A 20,229-nucleotide genomic window follows, 5' to 3' on the forward strand; every position below is an offset into this window, starting at 1 on the left:
GCAGTAGTTTTTATTGGTACCATTGCACGGTACATAAAGCATTTTGCTTTTTATTGAATTTTTTGGGGGGGTAGTATGGCAATCGGAAAAAAGTTCTTGCATTTTGATTATTTATGGTATTTATCTTACTGGTTAAATAATTTTATCTTTTGATTGAGACTTTTAGACATAGTAATAGAGAATTTTGGGTACTTTTTTTTATTTCAATATTTTTAGGGGAAAATGGGAGAGATTCATATTTTAGTTTTTTTTTTTTCTACGTTTCATTTTTATTAAATTTGACATTCATTTAATTGTTATACAGCAATGCTTCAGTGATGGCAGAGCTTCACAGTGGTAACCAAGATGGCAGCGCCCAGAGCCTTTAGTAGGCCGCCTGCTGCTATGGCAACCCATTGGCTCCTTGCAATCGATGGGCGCCAGAAGGATTATCAGGATTGTGCCATTTTCATGCCGTTGTCAGTAATAGGCCGGAGTCACACATGCGAGAAACACGTCCGTGTCTCGCATGTGAAAAGCAAGCTCTGGTGCCGGCACTTCGGAGCGGAGCCTGCGGCCACATAGCAACACATGGAGCTGCACGCTCCGCTCTGAAGTGCCGGCGCCACAGCTTGCTTTTCACATGCGAGACACGGACGTGTTTCTCGCATGTGTGACTCCGGCCATAGACAGCGTCATTTAAATGGTTAAACAGCGGCAATTACAGCCAGCTTTGGTTACTGCTTTTAGAGGCCAATGGTGGCAGTATAACACAGCCAGCACCTCACCAGTATGGAGCGTGCTGGTACGTCATGGTGCCAAAATGAGATACGATACTTCAAAGCAAATAGGAATTCTGCCTCCTGAAGTATCACGCGCATACTGTAAAAACACCATTAAATGCAGTGGTGTCCTGACTGGTTGCTAGGAAATGGCTGGAATGGCGGAGGTCTGTCTGGTGTGCCCCTGGACAACCATTAGGACCATTAGTGGTAGAGAAAAGAAAGCGTTAAGTCCTGTTATAATTCCTGTCCCTTTCGCACTTTCATTAGCTCAACCATATTTCTGTCTTGAACCGATGACTGGTTGCTATGGAGGATCTTCTTAGCAACCCACATTCTAAAGACAGTGAATTCTTAGCAACCAGACTCTCAGGCACATCTTGAAGGGGTTCTCCGGGAATAGAGAAAATATATATATATCTAATTCTAAAAGGAAATGTGATTATAAATAAATTCCTAAATACATTTTATTAGCAAAAATCACAATCATTATTTCTAGGGAGGTAAAGATAATCAAAAAAAGAATTTAAATGGCCGCCGCTTTAAAATGGTGGCTGCCACTAATACTAGTGGAGATAGCAGAGGTGCTTAGGTAAGAAAAGTCCGCTCAAACTTCTGCGTGCCCTGTCTTTATGAACAACAATATAAGTATCTTTAGGTCACAGGCAATGGAGCTTCCTAATGTCCAAATATTCTAGGCATCGTATATTCCGAGCCTGACAGGAAGTTCTGAAAACACTGGTACACTTGAAATCAGGACTTGCTGCCAGTCTCCAGGGACAGCTTGTCAAATCTGGAAATGTGCTGCCGAATCTGGTGTGAGAGGAATGCAAAGGTGTTGAGGAAGCGCTTCACAAGCTTTATATTGCAGGCTCAGGAGAGCAGGGCTCAGCCTGTAATACTTCTAAAATAAAGATTCTAATCGGTCAACCCCTTTAACTACCATTTGTCTATGCAATACCTTTCAAGGAAAGTGCTGATTCTTGTAGGCCCTCTAGTCACAGTGGGCCAATTTTGTACCTTTCCCCCATATGCCCTTGTGTCCTTCTGAGTTTGTCTAGTTAGGGGTTAGGTCCAGCTCAGAAATATAGGCTTACTTTATGCTATGATGAACAGAGTCTTGTAGCATCCAACATGTCAATGAGACTTCCATTAATTTCCATTGAACAATCCAAAGATCCTTGGGGGTCACCACTTTAAAGCCCAGATAAATTTTAGATAGCCAACAATAGTCTGGCAATTGTTTGGCCGGCATCCATCTTGGCCATCTCTCCTATACCTAGGAGTTCTTGCTTTGCAGCATGTACCTGTGTTCTCTAAGGCCTCTTTCACACTTCTGTCCTTCTGTTTCCGTAACAATGCATCGTTTTGTGAAAAAAAACAAATCCAGCAAATGTTTCTGCTGGATACGTTTTTTTCTCATGGACTTGTATTAGTGACGGATTGTGACAGATGGCCACACGTTTCATCCATAGTGCGATGGATCCGTCGTAAAATTGCTGTCCGCCGGGCGGAGACAACGCACATAGAAACGTTTTTTGTCTACGTCAGAAAATCGCCAAGCGACGGATCCTGCGCTGTCTATCGTTGGCTATAATGGAAGCCTATGGACGCAGGATCGATCGCCGACCGTCAAAAGCAGGAATCGAGCGACGGATGCCGTCTTTTGAAACTGAGCATGCGCGGAAGAATTTCCAGTCAGGGAAACTCTCTCGCTCTCTCTTTTTACTATTGATGCTGCCTATGCAGCATCAATAGTAAAAAGATATAATGTTAAAAATAATTTAAAAAAAAAATTAAAAATTGTGATATTCTTACCTTCCGGCGTCCCCCGCAGCCTTCCTGATATTCGCGATGCTCCCGGCAGCTCCCGTTCCCAGTGATGCCTTGCAAGACAATGACCTGTGATGACGTAGCGGTCTCACAGGAAGGCTGCGGGGGCCACGGGAAGGCTGTGGGGAAGCACGGAAGGTAAGAATATCACAATTTTTTTTTATTATTATTATTATTTTTAACATGGATTGTGTTGTGTACGCGTTTTCGCGGCAAAGACGCATACACAACGTCTGCACATTTCCGTAAATTCTGGCAACAACTGCCTCGACGGATCCATAAAAAAACGGATCCAGTGCACCCGTTTTTTACAATCTGCACAGGATCCGTCTTTTCAACATTTTGACGGATTGTGACTGATTGTAAAAAACGGAAGTGTGAAAGAGGCCTAAGAGAGAGCCAGATTACTTGGCGGAGACTTATCTCTTAGACAACAAAAGGATTAGCAGTGCGAAATCGGACATGCTGTATCCATATCTTCATGGACCTCATCTCTTAGGGGCCTCCAAACACATTAGACTGTCAGCTGAAGCTGGCCATATCGCCGGTTTCAGCCGACATTAGTCTAATGTCTAAGGTGGCCTTAACATGCCCACAAATAACATCTAACGTTTTTTTAGAACACTTCGGAAGATATAATTCTTTAATTACCCAAATTTTTATTTTTTCTAACCTTTTAAAGATCCCAGAATTGACATATCCTCTGAGGAAAGTTCTTTTGGGGACGAATCAAAATATTAAAGGGAATCTGTTAACTCGCCTAAGCTCAATATATGGGCATACGGATCATAGAAAGTTGAATAAAATGATACCTTCATATCTGCGATCTGATGTCTTATTCTAGAGTAGTCCACATTTTTCTTAATATGTTAGTGAGCTGTTAAGATCCATGAGCCGGGTGTAGCTCTCTGAGAATCTGCTTCCAGAGCCTGTTTTAAATGAAGGGAGGTGTTTCCAGTGTGAGACATGTAGATCAGGAGAGCAGACTGTCAATCATTACATGTCTCACACTAGTAACACCCCCTTTTATTTAAAATTAACTCTGTAGGCAAATTCTCAGTAAGATCTATGTCCAGCCCATAGATCTTAACAACCTAATTACATATTAAGAAAAACATGGATTTCTCGGGAATAAAATATCGGATCATAGAAATCAAGGTATCATTTTATTCAACTTGCTATGATCCGAAAAGCCCATATAGATTGCTTAGGGGGGTTAATCCTGCTTACAGATTCCCTTTAAGGGGCAAAATGTTATCTTGGCAATGGATCATCTGTCATCATGATTCATCAGGCCATTGTCACCCAGAATTGAGTATTGTAGACATTGCTTAAGATCACTGGATCATTCTCAATTGAATTGGTCTTAATGGGGTTGTCCACCCAAGACAATCCAGACCTTTAAGAAGGGACTTGGGAAAATAAGCTGGTCATAAAGAGAGAATACAACTAAAAGAACACATTTTGGAATTTCTCAGAGTCCAGCAGTGTCACGATTCACACCATGACTGTCACCCCTACGTCACGGATCGGGGTGACTTTAGGCCAACAGACGGCTATCACATGTGCAGGAGGGGCTTATCCTAGTTATCCCTCCACTGCTACACTGTGATGAAAACACACACAAGGCTATTGACCTCTTAGTTTACAGCAGGGGCTTATTTTTGTTATCCCACTGCTCTACAATATGCCACGAACTGCAGGGATTTATGTATATCCCGCTTTACAGTTCCGCTTGAGAACTTGCAGCTCTCTGGCACCCCCCTCACCCTCAGGTCAGATTAGGTACTGCACCTAGGGTAATTAGTCACCAGAAAGGCTGCCTGCTATGTACTGGCTATTGGGCACTCTGCAGCGAGGCGATATAACTACTCCCACTCAGGCAGGAGCAATAATTATCAACGCCACCGTCACTACAACGACTGCCAAAGGCACAGAACAAGGTATGCTGCCACCAGCTTAGATTAATGGGTCCGAAGCTAACCCAAAACAGTAACGTAATTCCCTTCAGAAGACTTAGGGTGCGTTTTAGAACAGGAGAACGAAAACTAGTAATTTAAATATTTTACTCCGAAAGTTTAAGGCAGTGTTTATAAAAAAAGGTATAAAAAGATGTTACAATATGAGACAAAGTATGTACAAGGTAATTATAAAATAACAGGATTAAATAAGAAAAGGTAAAACTCACATGTTCTCAGGTCATTTCAGGCAAAACCATGCTGGCAGGCAGAACCCCAAATGTCCCAGTGCATCAGGAGGTCTGGATAGGAACAGCTCCTCAGGTAAGACTCTGGGCTGGGTTAAGTGTAGAGACTTAAAAACTGCAGCCTCGTGACATCACTAAAGGGATTGAGTTAACATCTCCCTCCTCTTTCCTCAGCTGTACAGTTTTCTCCAACAATTCTTATAATTCTTGCATTTTTGTTCCCGAACATGTCAGAATCATAACACACCCAGCATTCCTCTTATTTTAAAATTGGCTTTCTAATGAGACCAAATTTGTCTTAGTTGGGACACACAGTTCCGGAGAAATCCGTACTTTGTACCTGTTGCAATTAGAAGCTCGCGCTTACAGTGGCTGACAGATCCGCCGATGGAGATTCGCAACATGGACTTATTATTTTCCTAGCCCAAATCGGTGGCCCAATATCTCACTATAACAGGACAAAGAACTGCATGTCTTGAGAGGGATATCAGACCAGTTCTAGCTGGAACAACTGTCCACTGCAGCTATAGCGGTCGTAAAAATTCTTCTGGGAGGGGCCTGAGGGGTTTGGGATCTACACATACACATCTCCGCAAACAGAAACACACAGAGGAGGGGGGGTTTTAGCCCACAGTATGGTGCTAACAGGCAAAGCTACAAAATCATATTACATCTTGTACATTATCGTGACAAGCAGTAATTGTTCCTTTCCCTGCAGCGCCTCTACAGGTAAAATTATGTATTTCACAAATTGATAAACACAGGACAGGACCGATGCTATATAGAATAGACATGCTCTTTCTTACCACTATTAACTTTGACCAAGGTTGAAGAATCCTGAACAAAAGATAACCCTATACTTTACCAATATTAGTAATTTCCTAATTGTACGAAAACATGGGTTTTCTAAACCAGACACCCCTTTAAGTAAATTAGGAATCAACTGAATGTCCAATGCCAGTGTTTCAAGATTAGTAACTTATTATGGATTACCCCTCATATATGATTTAGCAGTTTAACTTATTTTCTGTCTCTTCACAAATGTTTGACTTTTTTCTTCTTAAATCCCCTTATAGTTTTAATATTTTTTTGCTTTTTGTCTTTTTCATGTTGTCAGCTTCCAAGCATCAGATAAGTCCTGATGGAGCAAGACGTGGAGAGTCCCATCTCGATACAGCAACCAAAGCTCCCCAAACATATCAGGGAGGACTTCACCAAGCAAAAATGCACAAAACGGAAGATTCAGAGATATGTCCGCAAGGATGGAAAGTGCAACGTTCACCACGGGAATGTCCGAGAGACCTACCGCTATCTGACTGACATCTTCACCACTCTGGTGGATCTAAAATGGAGGTTCAACCTGTTGATATTTGTTATGGTATACACAATAACATGGCTGTTTTTCGGGTTTATATGGTGGCTTATAGCATACATTCGAGGAGATCTGGAGCATTTACAAGACAAAGACTGGAGTCCGTGTGTGGATAATCTTAATGGGTTTGTTTCAGCTTTTTTATTCTCTATAGAGACAGAGACAACTATTGGCTATGGGTATAGGGTCATCACGGACAAGTGTCCAGAAGGTATCATACTTTTATTAGTACAGTCTGTTTTAGGTTCAATTGTCAACGCTTTTATGGTTGGCTGCATGTTTGTAAAAATATCCCAACCCAAAAAGAGGGCTGAGACTTTGGTCTTTTCAACTAATGCCGTCATCTCCATGAGGGATGGAAAACTGTGTCTGATGTTCCGGGTGGGGGATCTTAGGAACTCACACATTGTCGAGGCATCAATAAGAGCGAAATTGATCAAATCCAAACAGACGAAGGAAGGAGAATTCATACCACTGAACCAGACAGACATCAACGTTGGATATGACACCGGAGATGATCGTCTGTTTTTGGTTTCTCCTCTAATTATAAGCCATGAAATCAATCAGCACAGCCCATTTTGGGATGTTTCAAAAGCTCAGTTACCAAAAGAAGATGTTGAGATCGTGGTCATCTTGGAAGGAATGGTTGAAGCAACAGGTAATTTCCATATAAATTTATCATTTTTCAATCTGTGTTCTATGCAGTATGTGTGGCATGTCATACATAGTCGTAAGTCCAGGTCAACCATTGCTGATCGGTCCAATATCTTTAAGTTAGACCTATCAAAAGTCAAAGAAAACTCAAGCTCCGTACAAACTCGGTGCAGGTTTTCTCCTTGTTAAACTTAAGCCCTTTTGCCTAGTGACCCAACGTATCACTTAGCCGGGTACGATAAATTTGATTGGTGACTAGATAAGTGTCAAAGGCCAAAACATGCTAATGACTTTTGGAAGGACTGAAGATTTTGTAATGGCCCCATATACATTGGCGAAAAGTTGGACAACCTTGATGATTTTAACCGTGTATAGAGGACTACCAACTTTTCCCTGACTGATTACGTTGGGGCATAGAATGTTGGGCTTGTCGAATTTTGATGGCCCATCATATTGCTCTTTTAAAATGATAAGTCACCACCAGAGATGTCTGGCAAAGGCATAATCCTCACTTCCCATGGTGAGCAAATGCATGCTCGGTCAAATCAACCAGACACATGTGTCTGGAGAAGGGCGTCATCTATCTAAGGACAAATAACTAAGATGAATTGGCACTTTAAAAGGAAGGTGCCGCAATTTTGTTTTTGTATTAAAAATGATTGTTTATATAAACAATTATTTTTAATACAAAATCATTTTTTTTAACTTTAATATATTTTTTATTATTAATTATTTTTGCAGCCACTGGGCGCCGCCATTTTGCTTTGCAGCAGTGTAAGAGTCCCAGCACGACACTTACACTGTGCTGCCCTGGACATAGGAGGCTGCGGTCGGCGTCCGACCCATTAGGCTACGTTCACACTAGCGTTCTGCTAGTGTGCATCGCCTTAGCGTCGGGCGACGCAGCGGCGACGCATGCGTCATGCGCCCCTATGTTTAACATGGGGGACGCATGCGTTTTTGTGTGTTGCGTTTTGCAACACTTGCGTCTTTTTTGCCGCTAGCGTCGGACCAAGAAAACGCAACAAGTTGCATTTTTCTTGCGGCCGATTTTCGGCAAAAAACGACGCACGCGTCGCAAAACGCAGCGTTTTTGCGTGCGTTTTTGCGCGTTTTTGTGTGCGTCGTGCGTTGCGTCGCCGACGCAGCGGCGCGCAACGCTAGTCTGAACATAGCCTTAGCTACAATTATAAGCTGCTCTCTGCTCTGATGTGGCCATGCCCCCTGGGCTGTCTCCACATCACAGCAGAGGCAGGAGATCGGCGCCATCTTGCCTCAGCCCACAGTGGAGTGTACCTGACTGTGAGCTCCACTGTGACTGAGAGCTGCTCCCCTCACACTGTCAGCAGCGGCCGTTCCCTGTCCTCTGCTGCCTGGTGTGTGGCTGTAATCCCTAGAGAGGGTGAAGGAATGCTGCCGTCTGATGTCCTCTTATCTGGAGCTGCAGAGAGGTAACAGAGGGGGATGGGGGAGGCTCTGTGCTGCTCCGACCCTGCCTCACTGTAGCTCCTCACAGGACATCAGACCCTGCATCTATCACTGTACTGTGCTGAGCCAAGTATCTAATCCTCTCCTGTGTGATAGTGTCTGCTGGCCCGTGTATCTAATCCTCTCATGTGATACTATGCTGAGCCATGCATCTAATCCTCTCCTGTGTGATATTATGCTGAGCTGTGTATCTAATCCTCTCCTGTGTGATACTGTCTGCTGAGCCGTGTATCTAATCCTATCCTGTGATACTGACTGCTGAGCCGTGTATCTAATCCTCTCCTGTGTGATATTATGCTGAGCCGTGTATCTAATCCTATACTGTGTGATACTATGCTGAGCCGTGCATCTAATCCTATACTGTGTGATAGTATGCTGAGCCATGCATCTAATCCTCTCCTGTGTGATACTATGCTGAGCCGTGTATCTAATCCTATACTGTGTGATAGTATGCTGAGCCATGCATCTAATCCTCTCCTGTGTGATATTATGCTGAGCCGTGTATCTAATCCTGTCCTGTGTGATACTGTCTGCTGAGCTGTGTATCTAATCCTCTCCTTTGTGATACTGTCTGCTGAGCCGTGTATCTAATCCTATCCTGTGATACTGACTGCTGAGCCGTGTATCTAATCCTATACTGTGTGATATTATGCTGAGCCGTGTATCTAATCCTCTCCTGTGTGATACTGTCTGCTGAGCTGTGTATCTAATCCTCTCCTATGCACTCCTCTCCCCCCTGCATATCTTTACCCATTGCACACACAACTCAATGCGTGCGTTAACAGGAGCTGCGGGCGTCATGCTGTATTATGGCATTATGTGAGATCTATATGACGGTATTATGTGATCTGTATGGTGGTATTATGCTTGATCAGTATTGTGAGAATTATATGGTGGTATTGTGTGTGTGATCTATATGGCAGTATTATGTGAGAACACTGGCAGCATTATGTGTGATCTATATGGCGGTATTATGTGAGAACAATGGCAGCATTATGTGTGATCTATATGGCGGTATTATGTGAGAACACTGGCAGCATTATGTGTGATCTATATGGCGGTATGTGTGAACACTGGTGGTATTGTGTCATCTATATGGCGGTATTATGTGAGAACAATGGCAGCATTATGTGTGATCTATATGGCGGTATTATGTGAGAACACCGGCAGCATTATGTGTGATCTATATGGCGGTATGTGTGAACACTGGTGGTATTGTGTCATCTATATGGCGATATTATGTGAGAACACTATGGCAGTATTATGTGTGATCTATATGGCGGTATGTGAGAACACTGGTGGTATTATGTGTGATCTATATGGCGGTATGTGAGAACACTGGTGGTATTATGTGTGATCTATATGGCGGTATTATGTGAGAACACTGGCTGTATTATGTGTGATCTATATGGTGGTATGTGAGAACACTGGCGGTATTATGTGTGATCTATATGGCGGTATTATGTGAGAACACTATGGCAGTATTATCTTCAGAAAGCGGACCCATTCTATGGTGGTTCTGGCTGAGCACCTGCACGCGGGTCTGGGGTAATAGAGGGGGCAGCATGACCTCCAGTTAGGTGCAGTCAGGGGAAGGCTGGTGAGGTAGCTGAAGAGAGGGGTCTCATTTTTATCGTTACTATATGGCTACATTTCCTTCCCAGCGTCACCCCGGACTGCGCCTGTCACCTCGCTTTCACACATCGCCAGGACAGGATGGGGGAGACAGGATCTGTGGAGGAGAATGGGGTCTGCATGCAAAGTCTGGATCAGACCAGGCCATCAATCCGCAGAAATGTTTCCTGGATTTCTGTGGAGCAGACGGTCCATCCATGTGTATAAAAGACAGCGCTCTATGTACAATCCCTGGCTGCTCCGCGCACCAAACAGGGGGCCCCTATAGACCAGCACACTGCTCTCCTGAAATACTCTGTGCTGCTGTCACCCTGCTCCCTCCACCACATATCTCCCAGAATCCTTGATGCCTGCCATCCTCGGTGACCGTCTACTTGTCAGTATAAGGCTGCCTTCACACTATCAGTATTTGGTCAGTATTTTACCTCAGTATTTGTAGCCAAAACCAGGAGTGGGTGATAAATGCAGAAGTGGTGCATATGTTTCTATTATACTTTTCCTCTATTTGTTCCACTCCTGGTTTTGGCTTACAAATACTGAGGTAAAATACTGACCAAATACTGATAGTGTGACGGCAGCCATACTCTGCAGTCACCAACAAAATGGCTGCTCACTGGGTTCCTGAATATCATCCTCTCTAATCCCTTAGCAAACACCCAGAAGGGGAGGAGAGGAGACATCACACACGTCAGCAGACTCCGCCCATAATTACTGCAGTGCAGTAATGTGAGCTAGTTGTACACTAGGTTTTTCTGAAATTTCAGCAGCTGCTCCCCCTAGTGTTTAAAAGTGGAAATTCCAAAACTTTTCAAATTATTTTTCATATTTTACTAAATTATAAACAAATGATAATATTTTTAAGAACATGTAATCATTAATTCTTTACATTTTTACAATTTCTGCAAAAAAAAATTTTTTTATGGCACCTTCCCTTTAAGAATCCACAGCCTGTGAAATTTTCTCTGTAACCTTCAGGATATTGAATTTGTGGAATACTGGTTGTGGTTTCATTTCACACAGAAGATCAATGGTTGTAGAGACGTTTCCTAAAAAGTATGGTCACTGATATCTTAGTATTGAGAAAATGGACAATATAGGCCAGGAGTAGTTTGTACCTTGGCACCAGTGGACACCACATAGTTTGCACCTTGGCACCAGTGGACACCACATTCAATAGTATGTGTACCATCCTACAAGAGGTACACCCAATTTGGCAAATCTGAGTTACTATTGGGTGATCCAATTTGCTTAGGCCTAATTTGTTGCTCCGAGTCAAGAGTGGTTACAAAAGAGCGTCTTTTACCCTGAAGGACCCATCCCGTCGTGCTTTACTCTGACAACTCAATGATTGTAATGAAAACGGTGTAATGCTTAATTTCACCTGTGGTGGCGCTGTAGAGAAATTAAACCACTTACTGCCGGGTTTCGCTATAAGTTTAAGCAGGTGAAGGGGGCATTGTGTGATCAGCCCATTGCTGGAGGATCATCCAACAAGTAAAGATCGTTCAAAGCAGAGAACCACGTTAAGATTCGCTAAAAGTAAAAAAAAAAAATATCTGTTTTTTTGGTAATGACTTTTTTTTCCATATGACAATATTTACTAATAATAAAATATAGAAATCTTGCAATTTTCACACTGCTTTTTTTTAACTTTAACTTCCTTTTGCTTCAGGAAACAGCAGATGTATATTAGCAACAATGGTCGGATCCCGAGCCTATCGTTGTATTGAAGCTTCTAATTGATCATTGTGAAGGGAGAGGGAGCGGCGAGAGATGTGACTTCATCACCTATTGTGAATGGTGGATCCTGTGTTATCTACTGTATATAGAGGTGTTATCAGTCATTGTACAGGAGGAGAAGGTGAGCTGTGACATCACCTATTGTGAATGGTGGATCCTGTTATCTACTGTATATAGAGGTGTTATCAGTCATTGTACAGGAGGAGAAGGTGAGCTGTGATATCACCTATTGTGAATGGTGGATCCTGTGTTATCTACTATATATAGAGGTGTTATCAGTCATTGTACAGGAGGGGGAGGTGAGCTGTGATATCACCTATTGTGAATGGTGGATCCTGTGTTATCTACTGTATATAGAGGTGTTATCTATCAGTCATTGTACAGGAGGAGAAGGTGAGCTGTGATATCATCTATTGTGAATGGTGGATCCTGTGTTATCTACATTATATAGAGGTGTTATCAGTCATTGTACAGGAGAAGGTGTAGGTGAGCTGTGATATCAACTATTGTGAATGGTGGATCCTGTGTTATCTACTGTATATAGAGGTGTTATCAGTCATTCTACAGGAGGAGGAGGTGAGCTGTGACATCATCTATTGTGAATGGTGGATCCTGTGTCATCTACTGTATATAGAGGTGTAATCAGTCATTGTAGAGGAGGATGAGGTGAGCTGTGACATCATCTATTGTGAATGGTGGATCCTGTGTTATCTACATTATATAGAGGTGTTATCAGTCATTGTACAGAAGGAGGAAGTGAGCTGTGATATTATCTATTGTGAATGGTGGATCCTGTATTATCTGCTGTATATAGAGGTGTTATCAGTCATTGTACAGGAGAAGGTGAGCTGTGACATCACCTATTGTGAATGATGGATCCTGTGTTATCAGCTGTATATAGAGGTGATATCAGTCATTGTACTGAAGGAGGAGGTGAGCTGTGACATCTGTTGTGAATTCTGCTCTTGGGCTCCCTCCGGTGGTTGTTGATGGTAATGCAGTTATTCCTGAGCAGCAGTCTTGGACAGGTGTTTCTGCTAATTGCAATTCGGACTGGGGTATTTAGCTGTGCAGGACTCATTAGTCCTTGCCAGTAGTCAATGTTCCTTTGGAAGTGTTGGTCCTCTGCCTGGCCCCTCCTGCTTGCTGCCAATTCAGCTAAGATAAGTGTTTTCTTCATTTTTTTAGACACACTGCCGTGTGTTTATTTTCTGTGCTTATCTTGTTTCAATTTTGTTCCTGCTAGACTGTGCCTGATGTTTTTCTCAGTCTAGTTGGACTCGCTGGAGTCGCAGATATACTCTCCACATCTTTAGTTAGGTGGTGGAGTTTTTGTATTTTTCTGCTGTGGATAGTTTGTAGTGTTTTATGCTGACCGCAATCCCTGATCCTATCACCGCAACTAGAAGTAGCCGTGGGGTGTGCCTAACCAGACCTAGACACCTCGACACAGCCTAAGGACTAAATATCCCTAAAGATGGAAATAGGAAAACTCAATTAGCAGAAACACCTGTCCAAGACTGCTGCTCAGGAATAACTGCATTACCATCAACAACCACCGGAGGGAGCCCAAGAGCAGAATTCACAACAGACATCACCTATTGTGAATGGTGGCTCCTGTGTTATCTACTGTATATAGAGGTGTTATCAGTCATTGTACAGGAGGGGGAGGTGAGCTGTGATATCACCTATTGTGAATGGTGGATCCTGTGTTATCAGCTGTATATAGAGGGGTTATCAGTCATTGTACAGGAGGAGGAGGTGAGCTGTGACATCACCTATTGTGAATGGTGGATCCTGTGTTATCTACTGTATATAGAGGTGTTATCAGTCATTGTACAGGAGGAGGAGGTGAGCTGTGACATCACCTATTGTGAATGGTGGATCCTGTGTTATCTACTGTATATAGAGGTGTTATCAGTCATTGTACAGGAGGAGGAGGTGAGCTGTGACATCACCTATTGTGAATGGTGGATCCTGTGTTATCTACTGTGTATAACAGTGGCCAGTGAAAATATTGCACAATTTCTATTTTTTTTTCTCATACTGACTTTTATATGAAAAAAAAACATTGCCAAAAAAACAAAGCACAAAAACCTAACCTCATGGTTCATTTTCTGATAATGCATTCCCTTTAAAGGGTTTGTCCTACAATAGGATAGGTGATAAATATCTGATGCTTGGAGGTCCTGTGTTCTTCTACATTCGAATGGAGAGGTGTATGATTGCTGTAATCATTGTTCATAGGACTGTCAGAGATAGCTGAGCTTTGTACCGGGACATCTCTATCAGTCCTATAGGTAGTGAATTTAGTAAACCCCGGTTGTCGTTCTACGTGAGGATCCCACTGGTCTATATCTATCAAAGTCATCCTTACCAGCTTGCAAAAATCAGTGTCCACACCCTACTGGCCATTCTACACCCCTTTGACCAAATGTTTAGACACTGGGGCTCCATCCAGTGATGGGGCATCCTAGTGTTATGCACAAGAAGCTCTTATCTCATCCAAGCTACCGTAGATCACTGCCCCTGACGCACGTCAGCCCATAGACTCCCGTTATATTCCAGCTCCAGTAAAATATCAAATAAGGCATGTTTAAAAAGCATCGACGTTTATTAATATTTGATTCCCCTTGATTAAACCCGACCAAACCCTGCAGCATTTTTCTGTTCATTTTGTTATCCTAAAATAACATTTTCATATAAAGGGAACCTGATAGCAGATTCCAGGTAAAGTCAGCATGAATCAGACACTGGCTGCAATATGGCGGCTGTGTAGGTTATACTCTCAAACACATAAACATGCTTTGAAATGCCAGGTGGGGACTATGTGTCTTGGATGAGTAGTCCAAGGCCGGTCCCAGGTATCTTCACCCCGCATCAATCCGCTTGACTGACAGGTACCTCATTTATACACACATAGCGAGAGACCTGTCAGTCTAGGGGAACGGGGCAGGGAGAAGTCGTTGGGAAAGTGCCTCTGTCTACTCATCCAGGACCTGGTTGACAGTATGTTTTCTCGTGAATCTGCTGGTTCTCTTTAATTTGTATATACTGAAAACTTATGTTCACTTTTTAATTTGCATAGTCATGCCCTTTCCTGTTAAGTCACACCCTATCCACAACCCGTTTCCTCCCCCAAAATTACTCCTTTGGAACTCGACCTTAAACAAAAGTGGGGAAGTATTGGTGTACGGGAGTCTTCTGTGGTGCACAGGAGATTTGCCAACTTCGACAGTCCAGTAGGTCGCCCCTAGTTCTGGGAATCTGCTAAGGATTCTCAGGAGAGTTGGAAAGTTTGCCCACGTGTGAACGTCATCACCATCACTGTGTAGGTTGAGGACATCAGGAACTGTGTTCCTTGGAGCCAGGCCACAGGAAAAGTGAGTGTCCACCATTACGGGCCGGGGCTGGGAATGATTTTCTTGATGGCCTACATCTGACTAGAGAGGAGGCACCATCTGTAGGTTGGGTCCAAAGTGCGTTTATGCGTGGAGCACACAGTGGGCTCCATCTCTTTGCAGAATACGAGAAAGGCTGCAATAATAAAAAGGCCATGGGTCCTAGAAATATAAACCCTCAGTGGAGTCACTGCGGACTTGCAATGAATTTACAGGAAAAGACTTATGGCTGTGAGATGGAGCCTATAAAAGGGGGCACTTCCATGCAAAGATAAAAAAAATGGTGCAACACAGTCTGGATTCCCGCGAGACCAATTCAAATGTTTAGCATGTATGGTATTTAGGTACAAGTCTAGCTAGGAGTAAAGTCTACAGAAGACCCGGGCTAAGTTTGACCCAAATTTGTGTTGGGTTACAGGTTTTGGACATCTAAGGAGGCACATTGTGGCCTTAAATTCATTATACGATATGGGAGATCCCGGTTTAGTTCCTTTCCATGTTTTCGGCAGCTGGTATAAAGTAGTTGCTTTACTGTATTATGTCAATCCAAGAATGTCTCCTGAAGTCAACCTTTGAAAGTTGGACTGTTATCCAGCTATTTTACCTCAGCTTTTATTTTTATTGGGCAGCTGCATCTGAAGAGACATTTCCCTCAATGTCCAATCTTAGTATTTCCTAACCAGCCGAGGAAACTAAGCATGCCTACTTCTGTTCCAGAGCTTGAGAAATGAGTACAGCCAGTCTGCAGATTTATGGCTGGGAGACTTACTTCTATGTTAATGAATCTGAAAGCATAATTTGGACTCGCTCCAAAGCTAAGCTGTTTAACCGTCTATTTTATGTCCTGGAGATATTGTATGAAGGAACAGCAGCTCCTTTCCCCTCATCCACCCACCACCTTGTGGTCTTGCACAGTATAACACTTCGCCATGACCAGGCTGTTCTCTTAAAGGGAACCTGTCACCCCAAAAATCGCGGGTGAGGTAAGCCCACCGGCATCAGGGGCTTATCTGCAGCATTCTGTAATGCTGTAGATAAGCCCCCGATGTTACCTGAAAGAGGAGAAAAAGAGGTTAGATTATACTCACCCAGGGGCGGTCCCGCTGCTGGTCCGGTCGGATGGGCGCCTCCGGTCCGCTGCGGCGCCTCCCATCTTCATTACAAGACGTCCTCTTCTGATCTTCAGCCACGGCTGCAGCGCAGGCGTACTTTGTCTGCCCTGTTGAGGGCAGAGGATAGTACTGCAGTGCGCAGGCGCCGGAAAGGTCAGAGAGGCCCGGCCAGGTTCCCTTTAAGTCTTTGCTCTGGGCTACACAAACAGCTATAAGATTTGTTTTTTTCAATTTTAATTCGTAGTAAATTCTCCAGATAAATTCAATGAGCCTTTAAAAATATATTTTAGAAAAGTGTTTTTTATTAATTTTTATTAATTGATGTAACACTAGTCATTACTCACGGGCAAGTCGTGAGGCTGGGTAGTCAAGAGGTCCGGGGTCTGATACCAAGAGGGTTCATCATAAATAAAGGGTTTAAGGCAAAGGCATAGTCAGGTTACAGTCTGAGGTCAGAATTCTGGGAAGGTAGTGCATCAAGACAAAAGGGAAAGGCCAACAGATGGTCAAAGGCAAGGTTCAAGGACGGGCAACAAAGATCAAATAAAGGAACACAAAGAACAGAGCAAGAGCACACCACTTGAACTAAGCTACAACCGGCACTAATTGGAGGCAGAGAGCCATCTAAATAGCCAACTAATCTCTCAAATAGCAGACATGGAGAAAGCCCCGGCATGACCCAGCCCTGATTGGACGGCTGAATTTTAACTCAGCACACTGACAGCTCAGCAGCACGCTCCAGCCTTTGATTGGATGGCTGAGCTGTCCATCACCATACGGACAGCTCAGGTCACCCCTGTCCTAGATTGACAGTTGAAAAGAGTATTTTCTCTATAAAAAATATTGGGACATATTCCATTTTCACATTTACATCAGCTACTGGAGTACACACATTAAGCTGTCATTTCCTTTTCTGCAGCACACGTCAACTTTGCTGAATAGACTATGAAAGATTCTGCAGAGTCATCACATTACTATTTAATGGTGCGGAATTTAACAGGATTTGCCAGTAATTTAATAAAATTAACCTTCCTGTAGGAAATGGGGTAAATTACAAATAAAAATCAAATCCAACTGTTAATATTTCCCTTTAGCAACAATACACCAGTGTCCTTTCCTGGTCTTTGTTTACTTGGCCTACAGTAATAACAAATACATGATACCTGACAGCCGTACACAGATCCTGGCAGGCACATGCCAACAAGTGGATGTATGACGTGTTATTGCTGCAGCAAAATAAACCAAGACTGCAGCAAAAGTAAAGAATGCTTAGGACCATAGCAGACTCAGCACTGCATCAAAGTAAGCAAAGACTAGAAAGGTCCCTCCAAAATGTCAGTGATGCAGAAAAGGAAACAAATATGGGTGAAGAGTAGACCATCCAGGCATCAGCAGTGCGGCAAACTAAACAAGTTCTGTCAAGGACCACCAAAGTGTTAGCAATGCAGCAAAGTAGACAATGACTGTCGAGAATCACCGTAGCATCAGTACCACAGTAACATAAGCAAAGAATGGTGAGGACAACTGTGGCATCAGCACTGCAGGAATGTAAGCAAAGAATGGTGAGGACAACTGTGGCATCAGCACTGCAGGAATGTAAGCAAAGAATGGTGAGGACAACTGTGGCATCAGCACTGCAGGAATGTAAGCAAAGAATGGCGAGGACAACTGTGGCATCAGCACTGCAGGAATGTAAGCAAAGAATGGTGAGGACAACTGTGTCATCAGCACTGCAGGAATGTAAGCAAAGAATGGTGAGGACAACTGTGGCATCAGCACTGCAGGAATGTAAGCAGAGAATGGTGAGGACAACTGTGGCATCAACACTGCAGGAATGTAAGCAAAGAATGGTGAGGACAACTGTGGCATCAGCACTGCAGGAATGTAAGCAGAGAATGGTGAGGACAACTGTGGCATCAGCACTGCAGGAATGTAAGCAAAGAATGGTGAGGACAACTGTGGCATCAGCACTGCAGGAATGTAAGCAGAGAATGGCGAGGACAACTGTGGCATCAGCACTGCAGGAATGTAAGCAGAGAATGGTGAGGACAACTGTGGCATCAGCACTGCAGGAATGTAAGCAAAGAATGGTGAGGACAACTGTGGCATCAGCACTGCAGGAATGTAAGCAGAGAATGGTGAGGACAACTGTGGCATCAGCACTGCAGGAATGTAAGCAAAGAATGGTGAGGACAACTGTGGCATCAGCACTGCAGGAATGTAAGCAAAGATGAGAGAGGACAACTGTGGCATCAGCACTGCAGGAATGTAAGCAGAGAATGGTGATGACAACTGTGGCATCAGCACTGCAGGAATGTAAGCAGAGAATGGTGAGGACAGCTGTGGCATCAGCACTGCAGGAATGTAAGCAGAGAATGGTGAGGACAACTGTGGCATCAGCACTGCAGGAATGTAAGCAAAGAATGGTGAGGACAACTGTGGCATCAGCACTGCAGGAATGTAAGCATAGAATGGTGAGGACAACTGTGGCATCAGCACTGCAGGAATGTAAGCAGAGAATGGTGAGGATAACTGTGGTATCAGCACTGCAGGAATGTAAACAGAGAATGGTGAGGATAACTGTGGTATCAGCACTGCAGGAATGTAAGCAAAGATGGGAGAAGACAACTGTGGCATCAGCACTGCAGGAATGTAAGCAAAGATTGGAGAGGACAACTGTGGCATCAGCACTGCAGGAATGTAAGCAAAGAATGGTGAGGACAACTGTGGCATCAGCACTGCAGGAATGTAAGCAAAGATGGGAGAAGACAACTGTGGCATCAGCACTGCAGGAATGTAAACAGATGGGAGAGGACAAATGTGGCATCAGCACTGCATGAATATAATGAAAGATTGGTGAGGACAACTGTGGCATCAACGCTGCAGGAATGTAAACAGAGATCGGAGAGGACAACTGTGGCATTAGCACTGCAGGAATGTAAACAAAGATGGGAGAGGACAACTGTGGCATCAGCACTGCAGGAATGTAATCAAAGAATGGTGAGGACAACTGTGGCATCAGCACTGCAGGAATTTAATCAAAGAATAGTGAGGACAACTGTGGCATCAGCATTGTAAGCAAAGATGGGAGAAGACAACTGTGGCATCAGCACTGCAGGAATGTAAACAGATGGGAGAGGACAACTGTGGCATCAGCACTGCAGGAATGTAAGCAAAGATTGAAGAGGACAACTGTGGCATTGGCACTGCAGGAATGTAAGCAAAGATCAGAGAGTACAACTGTGGCATCAGCACTGCAGGAATGTAATCAAAGAATGGTGAGGACAACTGTGGCATCAGCACTGCAGGAATTTAATCAAAGAATAGTGAGGACAACTGTGGCATCAGCATTGTAAGCAAAGATGGGAGAAGACAACTGTGGCATCAGCACTGCAGGAATGTAAACAGATGGGAGAGGACAACTGTGGCATCAGCACTGCAGGAATGTAAGCAAAGATTGAAGAGGACAACTGTGGCATCAGCACTGCAGGAATGTAAGCAAAGAATGGTGAGGACAACTGTGGCATCAGCACTGCAGGAATGTAAGCAAAGAATGGTGATGACAACTGTGGCATCAGCACTGCAGGAATGTAAGCAGAGAATGGTGAGGACAACTGTGGCATCAGCACTGCAGGAATGTAAGCAGAGAATGGTGAGGACAACTGTGGCATCAGCATTGCAGGAATGTAAGCAGAGAATGGTGAGGGCAACTGTGGCATCAGCACTGCAGGAATGTAAACAGAGAATGGCGAGGATAACTGTGGTATCAGCACTGCAGGAATGTAAGCAAAGATGGGAGAAGACAACTGTGGCATCAGCACTGCAGGAATGTAAGCAAAGATTGGAGAGGACAACTGTGGCATTGGCACTGCAGAAATGTAAGCAAAGATTGGAGAGCACAACTGTGGCATCAGCACTGCAGGAATGTAAGCAAAGAATGGTGAGGACAACTGTGGCATCAGCACTGCAGGAATGTAAACAGAGAATGGTGAGGATAACTGTGGCATCAGCACTACAGGAATGTAAG

The 20,229-nt window shown here is 43.7% G+C and overlaps 1 protein-coding gene across 2 annotated transcripts in view; it reads left to right on the forward strand.

Annotated features, from left to right (window-relative positions):
• The window catches only part of KCNJ6 (potassium inwardly rectifying channel subfamily J member 6), a 259,385-nt gene that overhangs the window by 199,734 nt on the left and 39,422 nt on the right, over positions 1–20,229 (forward strand). Inside the window, exon 2 of one of the 2 annotated variants that reach the window (XM_069760751.1) lies at positions 5,918–6,830. In XM_069760751.1, coding sequence (XP_069616852.1) covers positions 5,942–6,830 — 889 coding nt within the window. In that variant the 5' untranslated portion in view covers positions 5,918–5,941. Of the gene's footprint in view, positions 1–5,810; positions 6,831–20,229 lie in introns of those variants that run through there. The other variant, XM_069760752.1, reaches the window with a different exon arrangement.

This window comes from Ranitomeya imitator, chromosome 3 (assembly GCF_032444005.1).
Source record: "Ranitomeya imitator isolate aRanImi1 chromosome 3, aRanImi1.pri, whole genome shotgun sequence".
In the NCBI taxonomy this organism is placed as follows: domain Eukaryota; kingdom Metazoa; phylum Chordata; class Amphibia; order Anura; family Dendrobatidae; genus Ranitomeya; species Ranitomeya imitator.